This window comes from Saccostrea cucullata, unplaced genomic scaffold (genome assembly GCF_032062105.1).
Source record: "Saccostrea cucullata isolate Sc308-1 unplaced genomic scaffold, CSIRO_AGI_Scuc_v1 ctg1678, whole genome shotgun sequence".
NCBI lineage: Eukaryota > Metazoa > Mollusca > Bivalvia > Ostreida > Ostreidae > Saccostrea > Saccostrea cuccullata.
The window spans coordinates 65,934-84,900 of record NW_026924271.1 but is presented as its reverse complement, the minus strand read 5'-3'; the positions used below and the strand labels follow the sequence as shown (position 1 = coordinate 84,900).

At 34.6% G+C, this 18,967-nt stretch overlaps 1 protein-coding gene and 2 long non-coding RNA genes across 5 annotated transcripts in view; 1 reads left to right on the top strand and 2 right to left on the bottom strand.

The window, feature by feature from the left end:
• Positions 1–2,352, bottom strand: part of LOC134266095 (putative E3 ubiquitin-protein ligase UBR7) — a 32,356-nt gene extending 30,004 nt beyond the window's left edge. Inside the window, exons 1-2 of the mRNA XM_062748329.1 lie at positions 2,160–2,352; positions 1,750–1,877 (exon numbers count right to left, since the gene is read on the bottom strand). Of these exons, the coding sequence (XP_062604313.1) occupies positions 1,750–1,877; positions 2,160–2,303 (272 nt within the window). The 5' untranslated portion in view covers positions 2,304–2,352. The remainder of the gene's footprint in view (positions 1–1,749; positions 1,878–2,159) is intronic.
• Positions 2,353–6,685: 4,333 nt separating this feature from the next.
• LOC134266084 (uncharacterized) lies at positions 6,686–7,688 on the top strand. Of its 2 annotated transcripts, none has more exons than XR_009991889.1 (3): positions 6,686–6,815; positions 7,349–7,526; positions 7,660–7,688. It is a non-coding gene; the product is annotated as an uncharacterized LOC134266084 (long non-coding RNA). The 2 variants fall into 2 exon arrangements; XR_009991890.1 differs by having other exon boundaries at positions 6,687–6,815; positions 7,352–7,526.
• LOC134266083 (uncharacterized) lies at positions 7,517–12,924 on the bottom strand. Of its 2 annotated transcripts, none has more exons than XR_009991887.1 (4): positions 12,797–12,924; positions 12,568–12,643; positions 10,575–10,706; positions 7,517–7,894 (listed from the first exon to the last, which is right to left on the bottom strand). It is a non-coding gene; the product is annotated as an uncharacterized LOC134266083 (long non-coding RNA). The 2 variants fall into 2 exon arrangements; XR_009991888.1 differs by having other exon boundaries at positions 10,575–10,703.
• Positions 12,925–18,967: the final 6,043 nt, after the last annotated feature.

Here is an 18,967-nt window from a genome sequence, read left to right as displayed (position 1 = left end):
ATATAGATTTAGGATAAAACCAGAGGCTTCCGAGTATTCCATTCCTAGGTCTCTGGTTTTATCCTTAATCTGTAACCCCAACCGGCAGAAAGGTCTGCCAATTTTTGCACTGATTTTCTTACAAGAAAGTTGTATTTTTGTAAAATACAAACACAAACTCTTAAAACACCTTTAATCTTATCTATCATTTATGAGTGGTTTTACAAATTTGAAAAATGATCCATTCCTTTGCGCCAACGTTTTTTGTAAACCTCTACTATAAGCATGAAATATGCAAATTTTTAAGCATCTGCACATGTTTGTACTCCCCATTTTTTGTATTGTTTTCCTATTCCTGTTTATCAGTCTATGCAAAAGTCACCGGACCGTCGGTTTTTACCGGTAAAATTTAGGTCGGGTCGGTAAAAAATTTCAGAATACAGGACCAAATGTCCGGTAAAAAATAAGGCCAAATAAATCTAAATTAAGAGGTACACATGGTCCAGTTCCCCACAAATATCATTTATTTGACCAATTTAGCAGTAATACCTGATTAATTTTTATGTATTACAACCCTGTCATGATCGTTTTTATTCTAACTCGAATTTCCTCTGTCAAGGGTTAGAGATCTTTAGATAGCTCATACGTAGATTTAGTTGGGAAAATATTTAGATAGCTCATATGTAGATTCGGTTGGGAATTTTTTTCAAATGATCATTGAACTTGAGTAACCATAATGAGTTGTTTCAGGAAAAATAAATATGCATTGAAAGTGCATATTAGATTTAAGAAAATATTTGATACAGTGTATGTTGTATAAGTCAAATATGAAGGTAAAAATGCATGCAATTGTATAAATAGATACCTTTTACAAAGGAAAATTATAAATATAGTTAACTTGTCCATTTCACTCTGAATTTATTTAAGGGTTAAATTTCACAGTGAGAATTAACCTCATCCCACCCACCCTCTCAATCTCAGTATCATAATGATGTATGGATTTAAAGGAAAAAAGTCGGTCTGGTAAGAAAGTGCTTGGTCTGGTAAAAAATTTATTTTTACCAGACATTTTGTCCTGTAAAAATTTTTAACTTTCGCGTAGACTGGTTTATCCCCATTTAGGGGTTCTACCAGACTGGTGAAGCGAAAATTCAAAGAGTTTACAGAGTTCTTGAAATCTTTTTTCCGCTGTCAGTCATTTGGACTGACTGCAAATGTAAAGTTTGTCAGTCCAGATACCTAGATCTCTGTCAGTCAAAAAAAAATCATAAAAATATGAAAACTGTATATAAATTTTATTTTCAATACATTTTGCATCCTGCATAGATGCACACTTCATGCCGATTTGTTCGTTGTATAACAATTTTCATTGAATTCTCCTTGGGGTGGATTTTCTTTTTATAAGTTTTTAATCTAGTTCAGTTTTCTCATCTAGCTTACCCTTAGCACTGTCACCAAACTTGTTTATCAATCATAATTTGGCACTTGCGTTCATTGAAGAAGTCATACAGAAAAGCAATTTAGTCAGATTTTTGCAAGCTGCTCTGTCAACATCTAACGGTCATTTGGACTGACACAGAACCTAAAGTAATCGGTCCTGAGTTGTTTTTATCGGTCTTGCCGACAGGACCAAAAGATTTCAAGAACTCTGAATTTAGTTCAAACAGACAAGAAATAGCAATGGATAACCTTAGACTGATTTACTTTTTTCACCTAAAAGGCTAGCCTTACGTTGGAGATATTGTCAAAATCAAAAACTTTCAGATATACCTTTTTGTATATAATTCAAATAGCTCATGCCCCTCGTGGCATTCAAGACTGCAAGCCAAACACACTCCTGCTGGACTTGCTGGTGCACAAGTAGCACAGGCGTACAAAGCCTGTCGGGATACATAACCCTTAAATGAAAGCAAACCAGAAAGTTATTTATAGTTTATAATGAAATGAATGATAATAGTCGACAATCTTTTTAAATCAATCTGAAAAATGAATTCTCATTTAACTCTACTAAACATATAAAAAGTATTAAATACGCATGGCTAGAAACTCTAAACAACTGCATATCTGTTATCTAAGACATGAAATAACATTTTTTTTTCACAAAAGACCATGAAAGGAAACGTCAGCAGAATTTCACACACAATTCAATTGACAATTCCTATTTCAAAGACAACACCTACACGTGGATAAGTGCAGTTCTGATCATCACTGTCTCCTAGTACCGCATTAGCCTCATCTTCTAGTTCAGCTTCCTCCTTTAGGACGTCAACCATAGATAACACATCTTCACTTGATTTTTCAACTGGCGCCAAACTTCCGTCCATGTTGTTTGTTGACTTGTGAAACTAAACCCGATCCCGAGAATTATTATGACACATCGAACCCGAGATTATTATACAAGGATGGATTTGGGGCTAAAATACGATGATTAAAATAGGTTTAGCCACCCGAAGGAAATGTTGCCGTATGATTATGCGGCTTCAGAGTTTATTATAAGTCCAAAATAATAATTTCACAAATGCAATTTAAATCAAACTGAATTTTACAAAGAAATTGAAAAGCCCAGACTGAAAATTTTCGTACAGTGAGGTTGCCAATAACGAATCGCACCCGTTAACGAATCACTTTCAGATGAAAATTCTGTATTTTTCTTATCAAAGTCCAATACTTAGCTTAACCTACCCTGTCATGCTGAATTATTCTTGCTTTTATCATTTATCATGAAATTATTAAATTCCATAGGCGCTCCCCATGTAATTCTGTAAATGACGTATGATAAGTATATATAGGTCTACCCCTCTATACTATAAAATAGAGGGGTAGACCTATATATACTTATCATACGTCATTTACAGAATTACATGGGGAGCGCCTATGTTAAATTCAACTCGTTCAATGTCCTAATTTTTAAATAAACATGAACAAGCTTTTTTGTGACGCAGACCAGAAGCGTACATGCAAGCAGACTACTTTCACTTTTCGGTACCGCTCCAATGTGAATCGTACATTCTAGGTAAACAAATTTAGTGCACATGTTTAATAAAATTATGTGTCTAAAAGCACTGAAAGCGTCATACAATTTCTAAATCAGAAATTAATAGTATTCGCTTTAAAGTTGGGGGTATTTAGGTTTCCAATAACGAATCGCTGTTTCAAGAAATATGAGATGCAGGGATCCTGTCCAAATTATAATTTTTCGTATGCGGTTTTTTGCACACCAGTTACAATAAAAAACAACAAAAGAAGATGTCTACCAAAAGCGTACAATAAAGGTGGTTAAAATACACATAAACAAAATCAGCAGCCAAATTCAGTAAGAAGTGCAGAGCATGTGGATTCGAGAATGTCTCCCGGTGGTATATGTGCATGTAAGGTAATGTGAAGACATCGACGATAGCGAAATAAAAATCGTCATGATTACCAAACAAAATTAAGATTTAGAAATTTTATTTATTTATCCCTTTGCGATTTAAACTTCCCTACTAAATCATTATTTCCAACAATACCTGTTTGCAGTTTTCCGATTCCCTAAAAAATTATTTCAAATAATCAATTTTTATTTCTTGTCATGATCAAGATCAAACTCGTATAATATAAAATGCATATTGCTAACAATACTTTTTCAATTCAACATCAAGCTAAATAAATTATAAACAGAGTTTTATGATCCCCCCCCTCTTTTTCAACATATTCTAGTTAGTAAACATTTGATTTAAATTACACATTGAGAAAATGATGTGCAGACTGCAGCCTTTTGCCTATATGGAATATATGCCACCACTGTCTTCACGTAAAAGGAAGAAAGAGCACTATGAAAGCAGCAGAGGAGAATGAGCTATCTTATTCATTTCTATAGAGACGATGGACAGTTGAAGTAGACCCATATAAAGTGAAAGGACAACCTCCAGTATTTAATAAATCAGAATACTGGTATTTAGTCTACTGTGGATGTTGGAATGGAGAAATCCAGCAAATAAATCCCAACATCATTATTTGTAAAGTTGTCTCTGCTCATTGGAGGAAATTTAGGTGTTGGGTCTCGACATTTTGAAAATATAATTGTTCCTTTCAGCTTTAGCTATCTCTGAAGCCAGGCTCGTAGGAAGCAATTTCAGTTGGTGGGGGAGGGGTGCAGAGCCATACATTTTCAGTCGAGGAGGCACTATCAACCACCAAAATTCCTTGACAATTAATTAATCAAGCATAAAAAGGGTCATCGGACGGTTTTTTTTTAGGGGACGCAATCATATATCTAGCGATATATTTTCTATCTAAATAGCGGCAAAATTATGGGGAGGGGGCGTGGTAGCTCAATGAGTACAAGATACAAGATATTTTATTTACCAATCAAGGGCCCTGAGGGGCATTTCAACATACATAAATGTACAATTTAAACATTCTCTCTTCCTGAATCAAAAATTAATTCTTCGGCTGTTTGCAGTTCATCACATATGTTTTTACATCCTCTTATATCAACTAGTCATTTGCTTTCCCTATGATTTCATTGTTGTTGTTTTTGCATTAATTGTTGGATGCAAACAACTCAAAAAATTCCTAGCTTTTCTACTTTTTTTTTTGGGGGGGGGGGGGTGAATGAAATATTAAGGCATAGTAAAACGTTACGTAAGAAGGGTATTTTTAAATTTACACGGTCTTGAACCAGAATAATCAGCTTTATGTCACGTGATTCGGTAATGGAGAAAACGATCCGCTAAAGGAGAAAACATCATTCATACAAGAACAGCGGTAATTTTTTATTTAATCAGTGGTTATTGGGAAAATATATATGATGTTATAAGTAAAACATGGTGCCACCAAACAATGTTGTAAAATGAATTTAACTCAAACTCAGGTACGAAATATCCAAGCAAATTTACTAAGTGATTCGATATCGGCAACCTCACTGTATATTGAGTCGATCACATATACAAACTCACTTACATCTAAGGATAAGACAGTTGCACAAACATGATTATAGAAAGAATGGCAGTGTCCATGTTTTGCTATGAGAAACCCAAAAATATGTGTCGGAACAAAACGTACTAGAGGTACTGTGAGCACTGAGCTCACTAAATGATACCCCTCCCCCCTTCTCATTCAATATAATGGCCACGTTCTGTTCTGTAAGACCTGAGCTACGTTTCGGATCAAAAAGTAAAATAGGGTGCACAATAACATTCTGTAATAAAGAATATGTGCAAGTATCATTAATGATTTTATTCATTGGTATGAGCGAGAGGAGTTGCGGATAAAAGATGGGTACCCTATGGCAAGCCCTTTTACTATTTATTCGTAAAATAAATTTTTCTTTCAATTTTAGAGATATCTCTTTAGCCTATAGAGATATCTCTTTGACTAATAGAGATATCTCTTTAAACAAAAGAGATATCTCTTTTTGATAGAGAGATATCTCTTTTTGTTAGAGAGATATCTCTTTTTGTAAGAGAGATATCTTTATAAGCTAGAGAGATACCTCTTTCAGCGAGAGAGATATCTCTTAAAGTTAGGGAGATATCTCTTTAACAAGTTTAAAAGAGATATCTCTATTAGTTAGAGAGATATCTCTATAGATTTTCAAAAAGAGATATCTTTCTAAGCTAAAGAGATATCTCTTTTAATGAAAGAGATATCTCTTTTCAAATCACCCTTAAAATAACATAATTAATTCTCCCGTTGAAAACGAAAGCGAAACAGGAAGTAATGTTTGTTAAGTCGTTCGTTTTTTGAGGAGAAAACGTTTAATCGCTTTATTGTTTTAGTAAATTACGTACATACAGTACATTCAAGCTATTCCAAATGGGTAACGAGCATTTTATAGCATAAAAGTAAGTTGAAATTGTTTCCAAACTAAATTTTTCTCCAAAGATTGGTTCCATATATTGATTTCAGGTACATAGCATCGTGTTTGAAAGGGGTCGGGATGGGAGGGGGGGCGCAACTAGAGAGATTTTTTTTTACTTACCAGTAAAAGTTGACCAAACTCGATAATCCTATTTCAGGAGGGGGGGGGGGTTGTTAGTGGCCAATTTTTTTCAAGACCAAATTCCTTTCACTTCCAATTTTTATAGCATAAAATACTACATTAATTTCCATGATATCACTATACTGTTATTCTATACTGTGGTAAAAATTGGGGGGGGGGGGGGGAGCAACAAACCATTCAATGCACATTCTCTATAGAAGAGGTATTGTTGCGCCCCCCCCCCCCCCTCTTGTTGCTACGTGCCTGGATTTAGATCAGGGGCAGCTGAAGTCGGGATACAGAATGCAAATTTAATTAAAACAAATACAAAATGCTTGTGACCAAATTCGTCAATCACGGGAATACAGGGTCGATTAAACATAATCCTGATATAATGTTTTTCTTTAATTTGTTAATAGTTCAGAAATAAAAATGTCCAACATTCCTTTTTTAATTTACACAGGGATGTATATACTCATTTTCAATATTAACTGTAGGACGTTAAGCAACACACATGTACAATCAATTTATATTAACTGTAAAGCCTTATGACCCCATTCCAAAATACTAGTACTCTTACAATTAAGAGACAGACACAGCTAGAACAATCAAACAGTGTCTTCCAACAGACCCTCACTGGGTCCATAGGACATTCATCATTCTATGATGAAACATTTATCTACTTTTATCATCATATATATTTTACAGGGATCCAGGGGGTATCGAAAAAGGGACAATGCTTCGACTGAATATGCCATTCGTTTACATGTACCAGTATAGATCTGTTACTGAGGCATATATATCCAATAATTCTTATACTCATGAAAAGTGTGGCAACTTCCAAGTATTGATGCTGGGACTCATTTTAAATCAGGTACAGGATAAATTTTTGGGCTGCACTTTTCTTTACTTCAATATTTCAAACTTACTAGTTCAGTATCAAGTTCACAAAAGCTCACACACCATGGTGATAAATCAATGGACCATACTTCTAGTTAAATTTGTCATTGCTTTCTTATTAAATCATCTATTTGAAATTTGATCGATAAAATACATTTGTTAACAAGTATAATTCTCCTACTGTTTGCCTAACATTACATCCCAACGATTGAAAATATATGTTGATAGGTTCTCCACAAAAATTGCTATCTGTGCAGAATGTAACTTGTTTGCACATTTGTTTCAACGAACGACATTTTCTTAACAATACTTCAGTATAACAAGACAAATATTGGATAATTATATAAATACACTATAAATAAACATCAAGAACAAATTTAAGGAAGTTTAATTTTTGTATATTTTGTAGTGACATGAGTAATTAGTTGTATATATATATATAGGATGTACACAAGCATTTTATATCATTATTAACATTCAAGAAAGCATTCACTTAATTTCTTGTAGAAGATGCTCACTTCTAGGATGTTTCCAAGTTCTTGTTAAAGGTGTTTTATATGGCACCATTCAGCTACAAATATTTTGCCAGTGGAAATGTGACATCAATCAACTGCTCATGCACTGCTAATTGGCAGAGAATTTCCTTTGGGAGAAGCAAACTGTTTCAAACATTTTACACCTGCAAGTTAGTACTTATGCAATTTTGTTTGAAGGAAGCAACAGTGTAAAGGCTAATGATTACTGAAAATACAAGCCAGATGAAGTACAAATGTACACAAATGTTGATACAAGTCATTTGAATTTTTATTTCTTTGCAGGTAGTGATGAGTGTACTGGAAGGTTTTTATGATCTCTTCCAACATCATAGGTACATGGTCACTGTGCTTGCTTGGTTATATAAGCCGGCATATTGTTAAGGCAGTGACATATGTAGCTCCAAATGATGCTTGACTGTTTTTCTTCAAATTATAAGTAAACCTGGATTGATCTCTGATGCAGTAATATTGTGGCATGTCCATTTTTTAAATTCTATCTTCCCACTGTCACAAAGTACTGAAATAAAAATGATTTGATTTTAAATATATTTTTCGGTTTTTATATGTAACATAAAATTCTACAGAAATTAAAATATTAAAACTCCTTCAAAACAAGATTTGTTTGTGAAACACTTTGCACCTGGCTACGACATTTTTACAAATTTGAAAAATTTATTTTTAGCATATAGGTCAAGGTCACAAGGTCATTGAAATTGGTGTCATTTGAAAGAGTTTAATTAGTGGAGTATGCATATCATATATGAAGTCTATCTTTAGTGGTTCAAAATGTAGGGCAAAAGTTCAAAATGGTTTTTAAATCGATAAAGTCATAGTAAAGATCACAAGGTCATTGACCTTGGTATCATTTGATAGAGCTTAATTAGTGGAGAAAGCATTCAAAATATGATGTCCCTATCTTTAATGAATCAAAAGTTATAGCTAATGTTCAAATAAGCTATTTTAGCACATAGGTCACAGTCAAGGTCACAAGTCATTGGCCTTGGTGTCTTTTGAAAGACGTTTATTAGTCGAGTATGCATATTAAATATGAAGTCTCTCTCATGGTTCAAAAGTTAAGGCAGAGGTTAAAGTTGCCAACAGACAGGACAAAAGCACCTCAGATCTGGGCATATAAAAAGAAAAGTGGGAAACTTAACTAGATGAGTCAACCTCAGAAAAAGAATGGAAATTCTTCTTCGTAAATGCATCATTATTCACAAGAAAGACCAGTAGAAATATGTCCATAGAACATGAATGCCCCGCCAAGGGTATATCAGTAATGCAACATGAAAATTTGAATTTGTGTAACTGTGTGAAATTTCAGAATATCTTGAAAAGTGATGCAGTTGAATTGGTTACATCAGTATGCATCAGCAATTCAGCATATGAAGTTTTAACACTTATTGTCTTATTGGAGAAAAGCGAGTTCTAGGTCAAAAGAAGGACCTATGTCGAAGATGTTAATGCAGTTGAAAAGCTCTCATCATTATGTATCAGCATATGAAATTTGAAAAATAATATAATTATTTATAAAATAAAATATTAAATATAATTAATTTATATATTCAACTTAATCACAATTTCTTAAAAGTGAGTCCAAGGTCAAATGAAAGGTCAAGGTCAAAATGTTGATGCAAATGAATAGCTCTCATCAGTATGTATTAGCATATAAAGTTTGACACTAATTTAGATAGAGTGAGGTCAAAGGAAAAGTCAAGGTAAAAAATATTGATGCAATTGAATGGCTTTCATCAGTACACGTGTACACTGTATCAACATATGAAGTTTGATCAAAATATCTTAAATGGTATCCTTAAAAACTGAGTTTAACACTAATTTAAGAAAAGTGAGGTCAAGGTCAAAGGAAATGTCAAGGTCAAAGAATGTTGATGCAGTTGCTCAGATCTCATCAACATCTATCTGCCTATGAAGTTTGATGAAAATAATTATCTTGGATAGTTTCTTTGAAAATGAGCATTGAGCAGAGCTAAACGCAAAGTGTGATGGAAAGACGGACATGACAAACACTAAATGCCCCAGCTGTATTCATGGCAGACTATATGCCCCAGCCATATTTATGGCGGGGCATAAAAATAATTTCTAAGGAGGCATAAAAATATTTGTTGCATTTTCAGGCCAACAATAACTAGAACTGTCCAAATGGGACAAAATACCCCCCGCTGGGTTTTTCAGAATGAAGTTTTTCGATAATAAAGATATGTATCACACATGAATTATGAACTTTTTCTTCCAGTGACCTTAGTTAAAGTTCCCCAAATGACCTTGGATCAAGGTCATGACACGCCCTTGGGTCATGGGCAATCTTTGTGTGAAATGAGAACCTACCAAGTTTATCATAAATAATTATGAACTTTATCTTCAAACGACCTTGAACTTCCCGAAATGAAACCTTGGGTCAAGGTCATGACACACCCTTGGGTCATGGGCAATCTTTGTATGGAGTAGTAGATTCTAAAGTCCCTACGTAAGAAAGATATGGACCGGACACATTTGCACAGACAGATGGACAGCTAGACAGATGGACAAGGGGGTATAAAAAACAGATATGTTTGTTTTACTCTGACCGACCTGTTAAAATGGCCCCTACTCATTAGCAATCATTTTTGGGCACTTCAAAATTTTCAATTTTCCCCCGTTAAATTCCATAGATGTTTTAAAGATAAGGTATCAATTTTTTTTAGGATGCTTTTCTATTTATGAATATAAAGTCTTTCTAGATAGTAATGAAAATATCAACATATTTCTGAGTATAAGCATGGTTTCAAATATGACAGTTATCAATTTGTTCAATACTGTAAGGCAAAAGAAAAAAAAAAACCTATTGATACCTACCTACCAATCTTGATAAAAGTGGGTAGAACTACATCAAACAAACATTTTTAAAGATGGCCAATGTTGACTAGTATAATAGTCATCTTGTAAAAAAAATCCATACATGTATATATAATTATTATACATTTAATCTGTAAACAAGGGTATTTTACCCTATTTTTATAGTGAGGTAAGATGACATTAAAGTTGAATAAAGGGGTCTATGTCTAAAACCTTGAGGTGGGGTGGGAGTAAAGCATCCCTGGACATCACAGAATTTTTTGTCATTTTTTGATATGCTATGTCTTACAAAAAATAAATTTAATATTTGTCCTAGAACTTATTTTGTTGCATCAATTTCATACCTGTATTTGATTTGTATCAATTTGTTTTGGATGTTGATAATTCAGTCAGTATAGCCTTAGGAGCTGCGACTTTGGATCTCTTAGGAACTGCATCTTTTATCTGTGTTACTGCATGGTTCTCTTGTACCTCTGCTATAAAATAAGTTTTAATGTATACAATTGTTTAATATCAATGACTTAATTCAACAGACAGATTTGTTTAACCTCCCTCTCAAGAATTTTTCACTCATATGGCAACACCGGTGGAGAGCTGCAAATTTTGTCCTATGGTCGGCACTCAGGGCCATTAAGCAGGAAGGTATCTTTTTTGAGCCAATATCTACTACGATATTGGGCCACGGTTTATACTGTATCATTCCAAGGACAAGTCTCCACATCCCACGGTGAGATTCAAACCCAAGACGTAAGGATCAACTCCTTACTTTGCGACTCTAGAGCAGACGCTCTAACCACTGTGCTATGCGGATGAATTTGAAAAGACAGAAAATTTCAAAATCCCTAAACCATGCTCTATAAATAGGGAACATACTCTCAGTCTTTAAAGTGAGAAATATGGTCATGTTAAGAGATCTGAAGTTTGTTAAATGCAGCTTCTGTAATAAATTTTTGACCTAAAGTATAATAATAACATAAGGTATCTAACTCCAAATTACAAGGAGTACCCCCTCCCTTAAAATCATGCTCATTTACACTTTAAGAGGAAATGCATGGGTAAACTTTTTACACCTATTTCTTCTACGATAATTTATCTACACACCCATATAATATGGCATGCTTGTCTCTATTTTTCTTGTATCTCCGTAATCAGTGTCCAAACTCTGCTTGTTGGGTGGAAAGTCAAACTCAACCATAGAATGGTATGTACTAGTCTCGGGCAAAGAGCAAAATTAAAATATCAGTGGTTAAAAAAATTCAATTCCATTGTTTAAATATTGAAGTGAGTAGGGCCTAAATAAAAATATTGTTTGTTTGCCCTTAGCCAACCCAGATTTTTAGCAATGGGTAGGTAGGTAGGAAAAATATTTTATTTTTTTTTCTTTTTGACTTTTATAAAATTACTAGTAAAATAAAAAAAATCAACATGTTCATATTCTTCCTTATTAGTCTAAGATCTTATGCTTCATTGAACAACAAAATGTACAAGTAGTACTTTAAACTCTGTCCGTTTTATGCACGTGATAGTCTGAACATTCATTGGCAAGATCGACATATATATCGATCTGCAAATGTTGTTTCATCAGAGTACTCTAAAAGTCTGTTTATACAAATCTGTTTTGGAATTGCCAGCACATGTTGCGGTTATAGAGGCACACACGGTGAAGCAATCCTCGTCTGAAAGCGACTTGAAGGTAGACAAACTCCTTTTTACCGCCATGCTGTCAAACATACCGCCATTCTGTCAACATTTAACGAAGTTCCTAATCTCAATCATCAACACGCTTTATACAATTGGGGAAAGGGAGAATCAAAGCGTCTAAATAACCTAACACAGGTTTTGTTGAAAAAAGCTAAACGGATAAAAACAGATAAAGATACGAATCAAATAAAAAAAACATTTTTGTGAAAATTGAAATAAAATATTTTGAGTCGGGCTAATTTTCGCGGGTCAGTCGGCTAAGGGCAAACAAACAATATTTTAATTTAGGCCTAAATAGAACTTGTTTACGTCTAACTTTACCTGAAAACATTAAGATGTTTATCTGATGTAATTTTAGAAACAGATTTTTATCCAATCAAAATCTCTGTGCGGGATCAGCACCAACCGTTCCATGAGTAAGTTTTCCACTCAGCGAGCTACCTTGTGTTATAACATGTATACTGTGGGTTAAAAATTTAGTACTGAAACAAGTCCCTTTGGGCAAAAAATATGAACAGAAACTCTCATGAAATACTCAAATAGATCTAAATAGATCTTAATGCACAAAAAGATAATCCACAGACATACAAAAGGTAAAACTTTACTGAAAAATAAGTATATTAAAAAAATATTTACCCAAACAAAATGGATGCAGCCACAAGATGATGTTAGTACCCATCTAACACTGACAAAACTCCTCCTCTACAATCAGCTGATAAAAACATTATCGTACATGGATTCAAAAAAATTCTGTAAACAAATTAAGGCAAAAGATGATTACAAAACTATTTCATTCGGCTGAAAATAAAACACCTAATTTTCCCTCAAAATAAACAAGAAACGGATGACACTCTGATTTGTTTACCTGTACTTCAATCGAAATTTTCCAGATGGACACTCGCACCCAAATTTTTATGACACCGTAAGTCGATAAACCATTCTATACTGGAACAGTTATTGAGAAGGCTTCATCTCCTTTATTCAGTCTTGGTGCCGTCAAAGACTGCAAATTACATAAAAAGTGATTAGAAATTACATAAAAAATGACTGACACAAAACGTTGACTATATTATGTATCATTTATGACCGAACCGAGTTTCCATACTTTTACTTTTAACAGCGATCTACTACTAAACAATATTCACAAGAAAGTAGTAATAAATCGGCAAGAAATCATCAAATTATCCTTATAAATATACATACTCGAGTATAACATACAGTGACTACATTAGTAGATGGTATAAATCTCCGAAAATGATCTGAACACAAACCACGTGCTTAGCCTTACACAAAAACCAGGTCATTTTGACAATGCAAAAATAATACTTAAAATTGCTGAAACATTTGACATTACAAGGTTTGCGTTTTAACACATGATTTCTTAGATCTTAATATTATATCAAATGAAAGTGTACTTACACTAAAGTCTATAGGGCTACAAAGTCACAATCCAATTGCACGTGTAAAATATGGCGCTTGCCAAACTACAGGAAATAACTCTTGAAATAAACAAAACAAAAAGTTAACTCGTACATAGTTGATTCGGAGACATTACACATTCCGCTTTTAAAGTAAAACTATTTAACAGTCCCCGAAAGCTTTGCGTAAACCAGAAACATGCTAAACTCAATACATAAATCCATGTCAGGCATGTATTAGGTACCCCCGGAAGTGAGGAACCCCGCGAGTTACGTGACAAGCACTTTCAGACTCTGGACCGAGTTTTCTCAGCATTTGAAATACTTCCGGTAAAGGGAGAAGTAATTTAAAATGGAATTTAAATAAAAATAATGAAGAGAGATATCTCTTTGCAATAAAGAGATATCTCTTTTTGCTTGGGAGATATCTCTTGAAGACACTTTTGAGAGATATCTCTTTCACTTTGAGAGATATCTCTTATGATAAACTTAGAGAGATATCTCTTTTACTTAAAGAGATATCTCTCAAAGTGAAAGAGATATCTCTCTAGGTGAAAAAGATATCTCTTTAGATGAAAGAGATATCTCTTTAACGTTCAAAGATATCTCTTTTCACGAAAGAGATATCTCTCAAGGAGAAAGAGATATCTCTTAAAGCAAAAGAGATATCTCTCTAAGTATAAGAGATATCTCTCTAACTTAAAGAGATATCTCTTTCTTATAGAGATATCTCTTAAAAATAAGAGATATCTCTTTAAGTTGGGAGATATCTCTATTTTTTAAGAGATATCTCTCTAAAATGAGAGATATCTCTGTAATTTGAAGATAAAATTTATTTTCCGAATAAATAGTAAAAGGGCTTGCCATAGTACCCTTCAAAATTTTACAAGGCGGTACGTGTCTATGTTTACTATGGGAAACCCGAAATATGTTTCCGATCAAAAAGTAAAATAGAAGGAGCACAATGGCACCATGTAGTAGAGATTATACTTGTGAAAGTTCCATGAAATTTCAATCAATGGTTTAACAGCTGTTATGGATAAAAGATGGATACTTCAAAGCGTAACAGACGGACGGACGTACAGACGTCTCTACGTCCGTCCGTCTGTCAGTTACGCTTTGGGATACCCATCTCTTATCCGCAACTCCTCTCATACAACTGAATGAACTAGAAGTGATTGATAGGTAAGCAATAAGCTTACTAAATGGTACCCCCGCCTCCCATAAGTTTATATATGGCAAAGTCCATGTTTTGAACTGGGACACCCGAAATAAGTAAGATCGAAACGTAAAATAGGTAATGCACAATGGCATTATGTAATAAAGAATCTTTGAGAGTATATATTATTAAATTTTATTCAGTGGTACAATGTATAGGAGGAGTTGCGGATAAGAGATGGGTACACCTCATTTTTATAAAAAAAAAAAAAAAAAAAATGCCCGTGCTCATGGTTTGTTCTGGGAAACCAAAAATATGTGTCCGATCAAAAAGTAAAATAGGAGGTGCACAATGGCCTTATATATCAAAAATTCTGTGAAAGTCTCATTAAAGTTCATTCAGTACGTGGTAAAAGAGGAGTTGCGGATAAGAGATGGGTAAAGCGTATACAGACGGACATCCCGAACACTATAATGGTATCCCTCCCGCATTCAAATTTTAAGCACTGCAGGGGGTATAAAAATGTTACTTTCAAAGAATCTTTACTACATATAATGCCACTGTGCACCTAGCTCCTATATTTTACTTTTGATTTCCATGACACTTATGTTGGGTCTCGCAAAACTTGCATGACATTGCCAATATAATCACATGGAAGGCTTGGGGCATCATTTAATGATCTCAGTATACATGTACGTGTTCACATATTATTATACCCCCCGCTTGAAAAGTGGGAGGGTATATAGTAATCGTTAATTCCGTCCGTCCGTCTGTACGTCCGGACGTCCGTCTGTCCGTCCGTCCGTCTGTTACGCTTTGGGGTACCCATCTCTTATCCGCAACTCCTCTAATACCACTGAATGAAATTTGATGAAACTTTCACAGAATCTTTATTACATATTACCATTGTGCACCTCCTATTTTACTTTTTGATCCGACACATATTTTGAGTTTCCCGGCCACAGGAAAACATGGACTTTTTCACCAGTTATAACCATATGGGAGGCGAGGGGTATCATTTAGTGAGCTCATCACTCACAGTACCTCTAGTTTCTGTAATATTGAAAGGTACTCAAGTATTATTCACAACTCCTCCTATACCACTGAATTATTATAACCCCCGCTTGAAAAGCGGGAGGGTATATAGTAATCGTTAATTCCGTCCGTCCGTCTGTCCGTCCGTCTGTTACGCTTTGGGGTACCCATCTCTTATCCGCAACTCCTCTCATACCACTGAATGAAATTTCATGAAACTTTCACAGAATCTTTATTACATATTGCCATTGTGCACCTCCTATTTTACTTTTTGATCCGACACATATATTGGGTTTCCCGGCCACAGGAAAACATGGACTTTTTCACCAGTTATATCCATATGGGAGGCGGGGGGTATCATTTAGTGAGCTCATCGCTCACAGTACCTCTAGTTTAATAGTACTTTCACATATTCTCTAAAGGCCTATTACAAAGTTTATTACAAGTTTAGAAAAAATGTTTGGTACGTTCCCTCTCCCGGTTCGATCTGAAAATATTGGGTCGGTAGATAATTTTTTTTTTTTCAGAAAATTTCAATTTCAATGCTAATTCTTAAAATTATATTTTCCAGAGTACATATAAAAAAAACTAGAGGTACTGTGAGCAATGAGCTCACTAAATGATACCCCCGCCTCCCATATGAATATAATGGCAGTGTCCTTGTTTTGCTCTTGAAAATCAAAAATATATGTCAGATCAAAAAGTAAAATAGGAGGTGCACAATGGCAATATGTAATGAAGATTCTGTGAAAGTTTCATTAAATTTCCTTCAGTGGTATGAGAGGAGTTGCGGATAAGAGATGGGTACCCCAAAGCGTAACAGACGGATGGACGGACGGACGGACGGAAATACCGATCACTATATACCCTCCCACTTTTCAAGCAGGGGGTATAAACTAGAGGTACTGTGAGCAATGAGCTCACTAAATGATACCCCCCGCCTCCCATATGAATATAATGGCATTGTCCATGTTTTGCTCTGGAAAATCCAAAATATATGTCAGATCAAAAAGTAAAATAGGAGGTGCACAATGGCAATATGTAATGAAGATTCTGTGAAAGTTTCATTAAATTTCCTTCAGTGGTATGAGAGGAGTTGCGGATAAGAAATGGGTACCCCAAAGCGTAACAGACGGACGGACGGACGGACGGAAATACCGATTACTGTATACCCTCCCACTTTTCAAGCGGGGGATATAAAAAACTAGAGGTACTAGCTGAGCGCAATGAGCTCACTAAATGATACATGTACCCCCGCCTCCCATATTAATATAAAGGCAGTGTCCATGTTTTGCTATGGGAAACCCAAATATGTGTCGAATAAAAGAGTAAAATAGGAGGTGCACAATGGCATTATGTAATAAAGATTCTCGGAAAGTCTCATCAAATCTAGCTGTCTGTACCACAGGCACTTGTTTCGTATACAGGGTCCCCGTATACGAAACAAGTGCCTGTGGTCTGTACGTCCGAATGTTACGCTTTGGGGTACCCATCTCTTATCCGCAACTCCTCTTAAACAACTAAATGAAATCTGATGAGACTTTCTGGGAATCTTTATTACATAATGCCATTGTGCACCTCCTATTTTACTTTTTGATCCAACACATATTTGGGTTTCCCATAGCAAAGCATGGACACGGCCATTTTTTCTATAACACCGAAGGGTACCCATCTCTTATCCGCAACTCCTCTTATAGCACTGAATATATATACAATGTAATTGAATCCATTGATACTTTCACAGATTTTTTGTTACATAATGCCATTGTATACCTCTTATTTTAGGGTTTCCCAAATCAAAACATGGACACTTCCATTATATTCATATGGGAGGCAGGGGTATCATTTAGGGAGCTGACATAGCTCACTGCCTCAAGTTTAAGTCAGTATAGAATCATATAATAGGATACAATTTTGAAAGGTATAACAATGATATTTTCACATATTCTTTATTACATATTGCCATTGTGCACCTCCTATTTTACTTTTTGATCTTATACTTATTTCGGATAACCCAGAGCAAAATATGGACTTTGCCATTACACCCACATTGGAGGCGGGGGTATCATTTAGTGAGCTCATTACCGACACGTGTATACCTCCTAATTTACATTTTGATCGGAAATGTACTACGGGTTTCCCATAGCAAAACATTGACGATACCATTTTTTAAATAATATTGAAGGGTACCTATCTCTTTATCCTACATAAATATTGAAGGGTGCCCATCTCTGATCTCCAACTCCTCCTATACCACGGAATAAAATTTAATGATACTTTCACAGATTCTTTCTTACATAATTACATTGTGCACCTCCAATTTTATATTTTGATCTAATATCGGTACTTATTTCTTGTTTTCCTAAAGAGAACAAGGACTTTGCCATTACAATCAGATGGGAGGCATGGCGTATCATTTAGTGAGCTCATTGTTCACAGTACCTCTATTTTTTTTTTAATAATACATCCCTTTATTATGACCCATAGGTATAAGCCAAGAGATTTTATAGTTATACCCCCCGCTTGAAAAGCGGGAGGGTATATAGTAATCGTTAATTCCGTCCGTCCGTCTGTCTGTCCGTCCGTCCGTCTGTCCGTCCGTCCGTCCGTCTGTTACGCTTTGGGGTACCCATCTCTTATCCGCAACTCCTCTCATACCACTGAATGAAAATTGATGAAACTTTCACAGCATCTTTATTACATATTGCCATTGTGCACCTCCTATTTTACTTTTTGATCCGACACATATTTTGGGTTTCCCGGCCACAGGAAAACATGGACTTTTTCACCAGTTATAACCATATGGGAGGCGGGGGTTATCATTTAGTGAGCTCATTGCTCACAGTACCTCTAGTTTAAATAATCTTTTATTGTGGAAAGTTAAATATTAACTATATACAACCAAACAGAGGAAATGTGTTAATATTCTTTTTTTACAATAATATTTTTTAAAGTAAAATTTCATGCTAAATATATACCGGTATATGTAAATTGTATTTTAAAAAGAAAATTCCGAATCTTGCATTACACAGTTCTTTTTTTTTTAAGTGAGGAGTGAAAAGTTTTACTAGGTAGTGAATAGATTATACTATGCATTTACAAGGATTAAAATTGCACTGAACCTTAAGTAACATTTTAAACAAAACGCATTTAAACAAGTGCCAGCGGTACATTTTATATACACCCTTCAGCAGGTCTAGAACATTTTAAAAAATCATTTTGTTTTCATTCATGTTAAGTTGTTGACACAAGTATATAAGACTTTTATGACAAAACAATCAAGTAAGAACAGCAGTCAGATCACTAACTGTTTTGCACAAATGAAAATTCTGCTGCTTTATTTATTGGTAAATCTAATTATGAATTTAAGATTTCCATTGTAAAAATATAACTTAAGTAATACAACTAAAAAAAAATTGGAAAA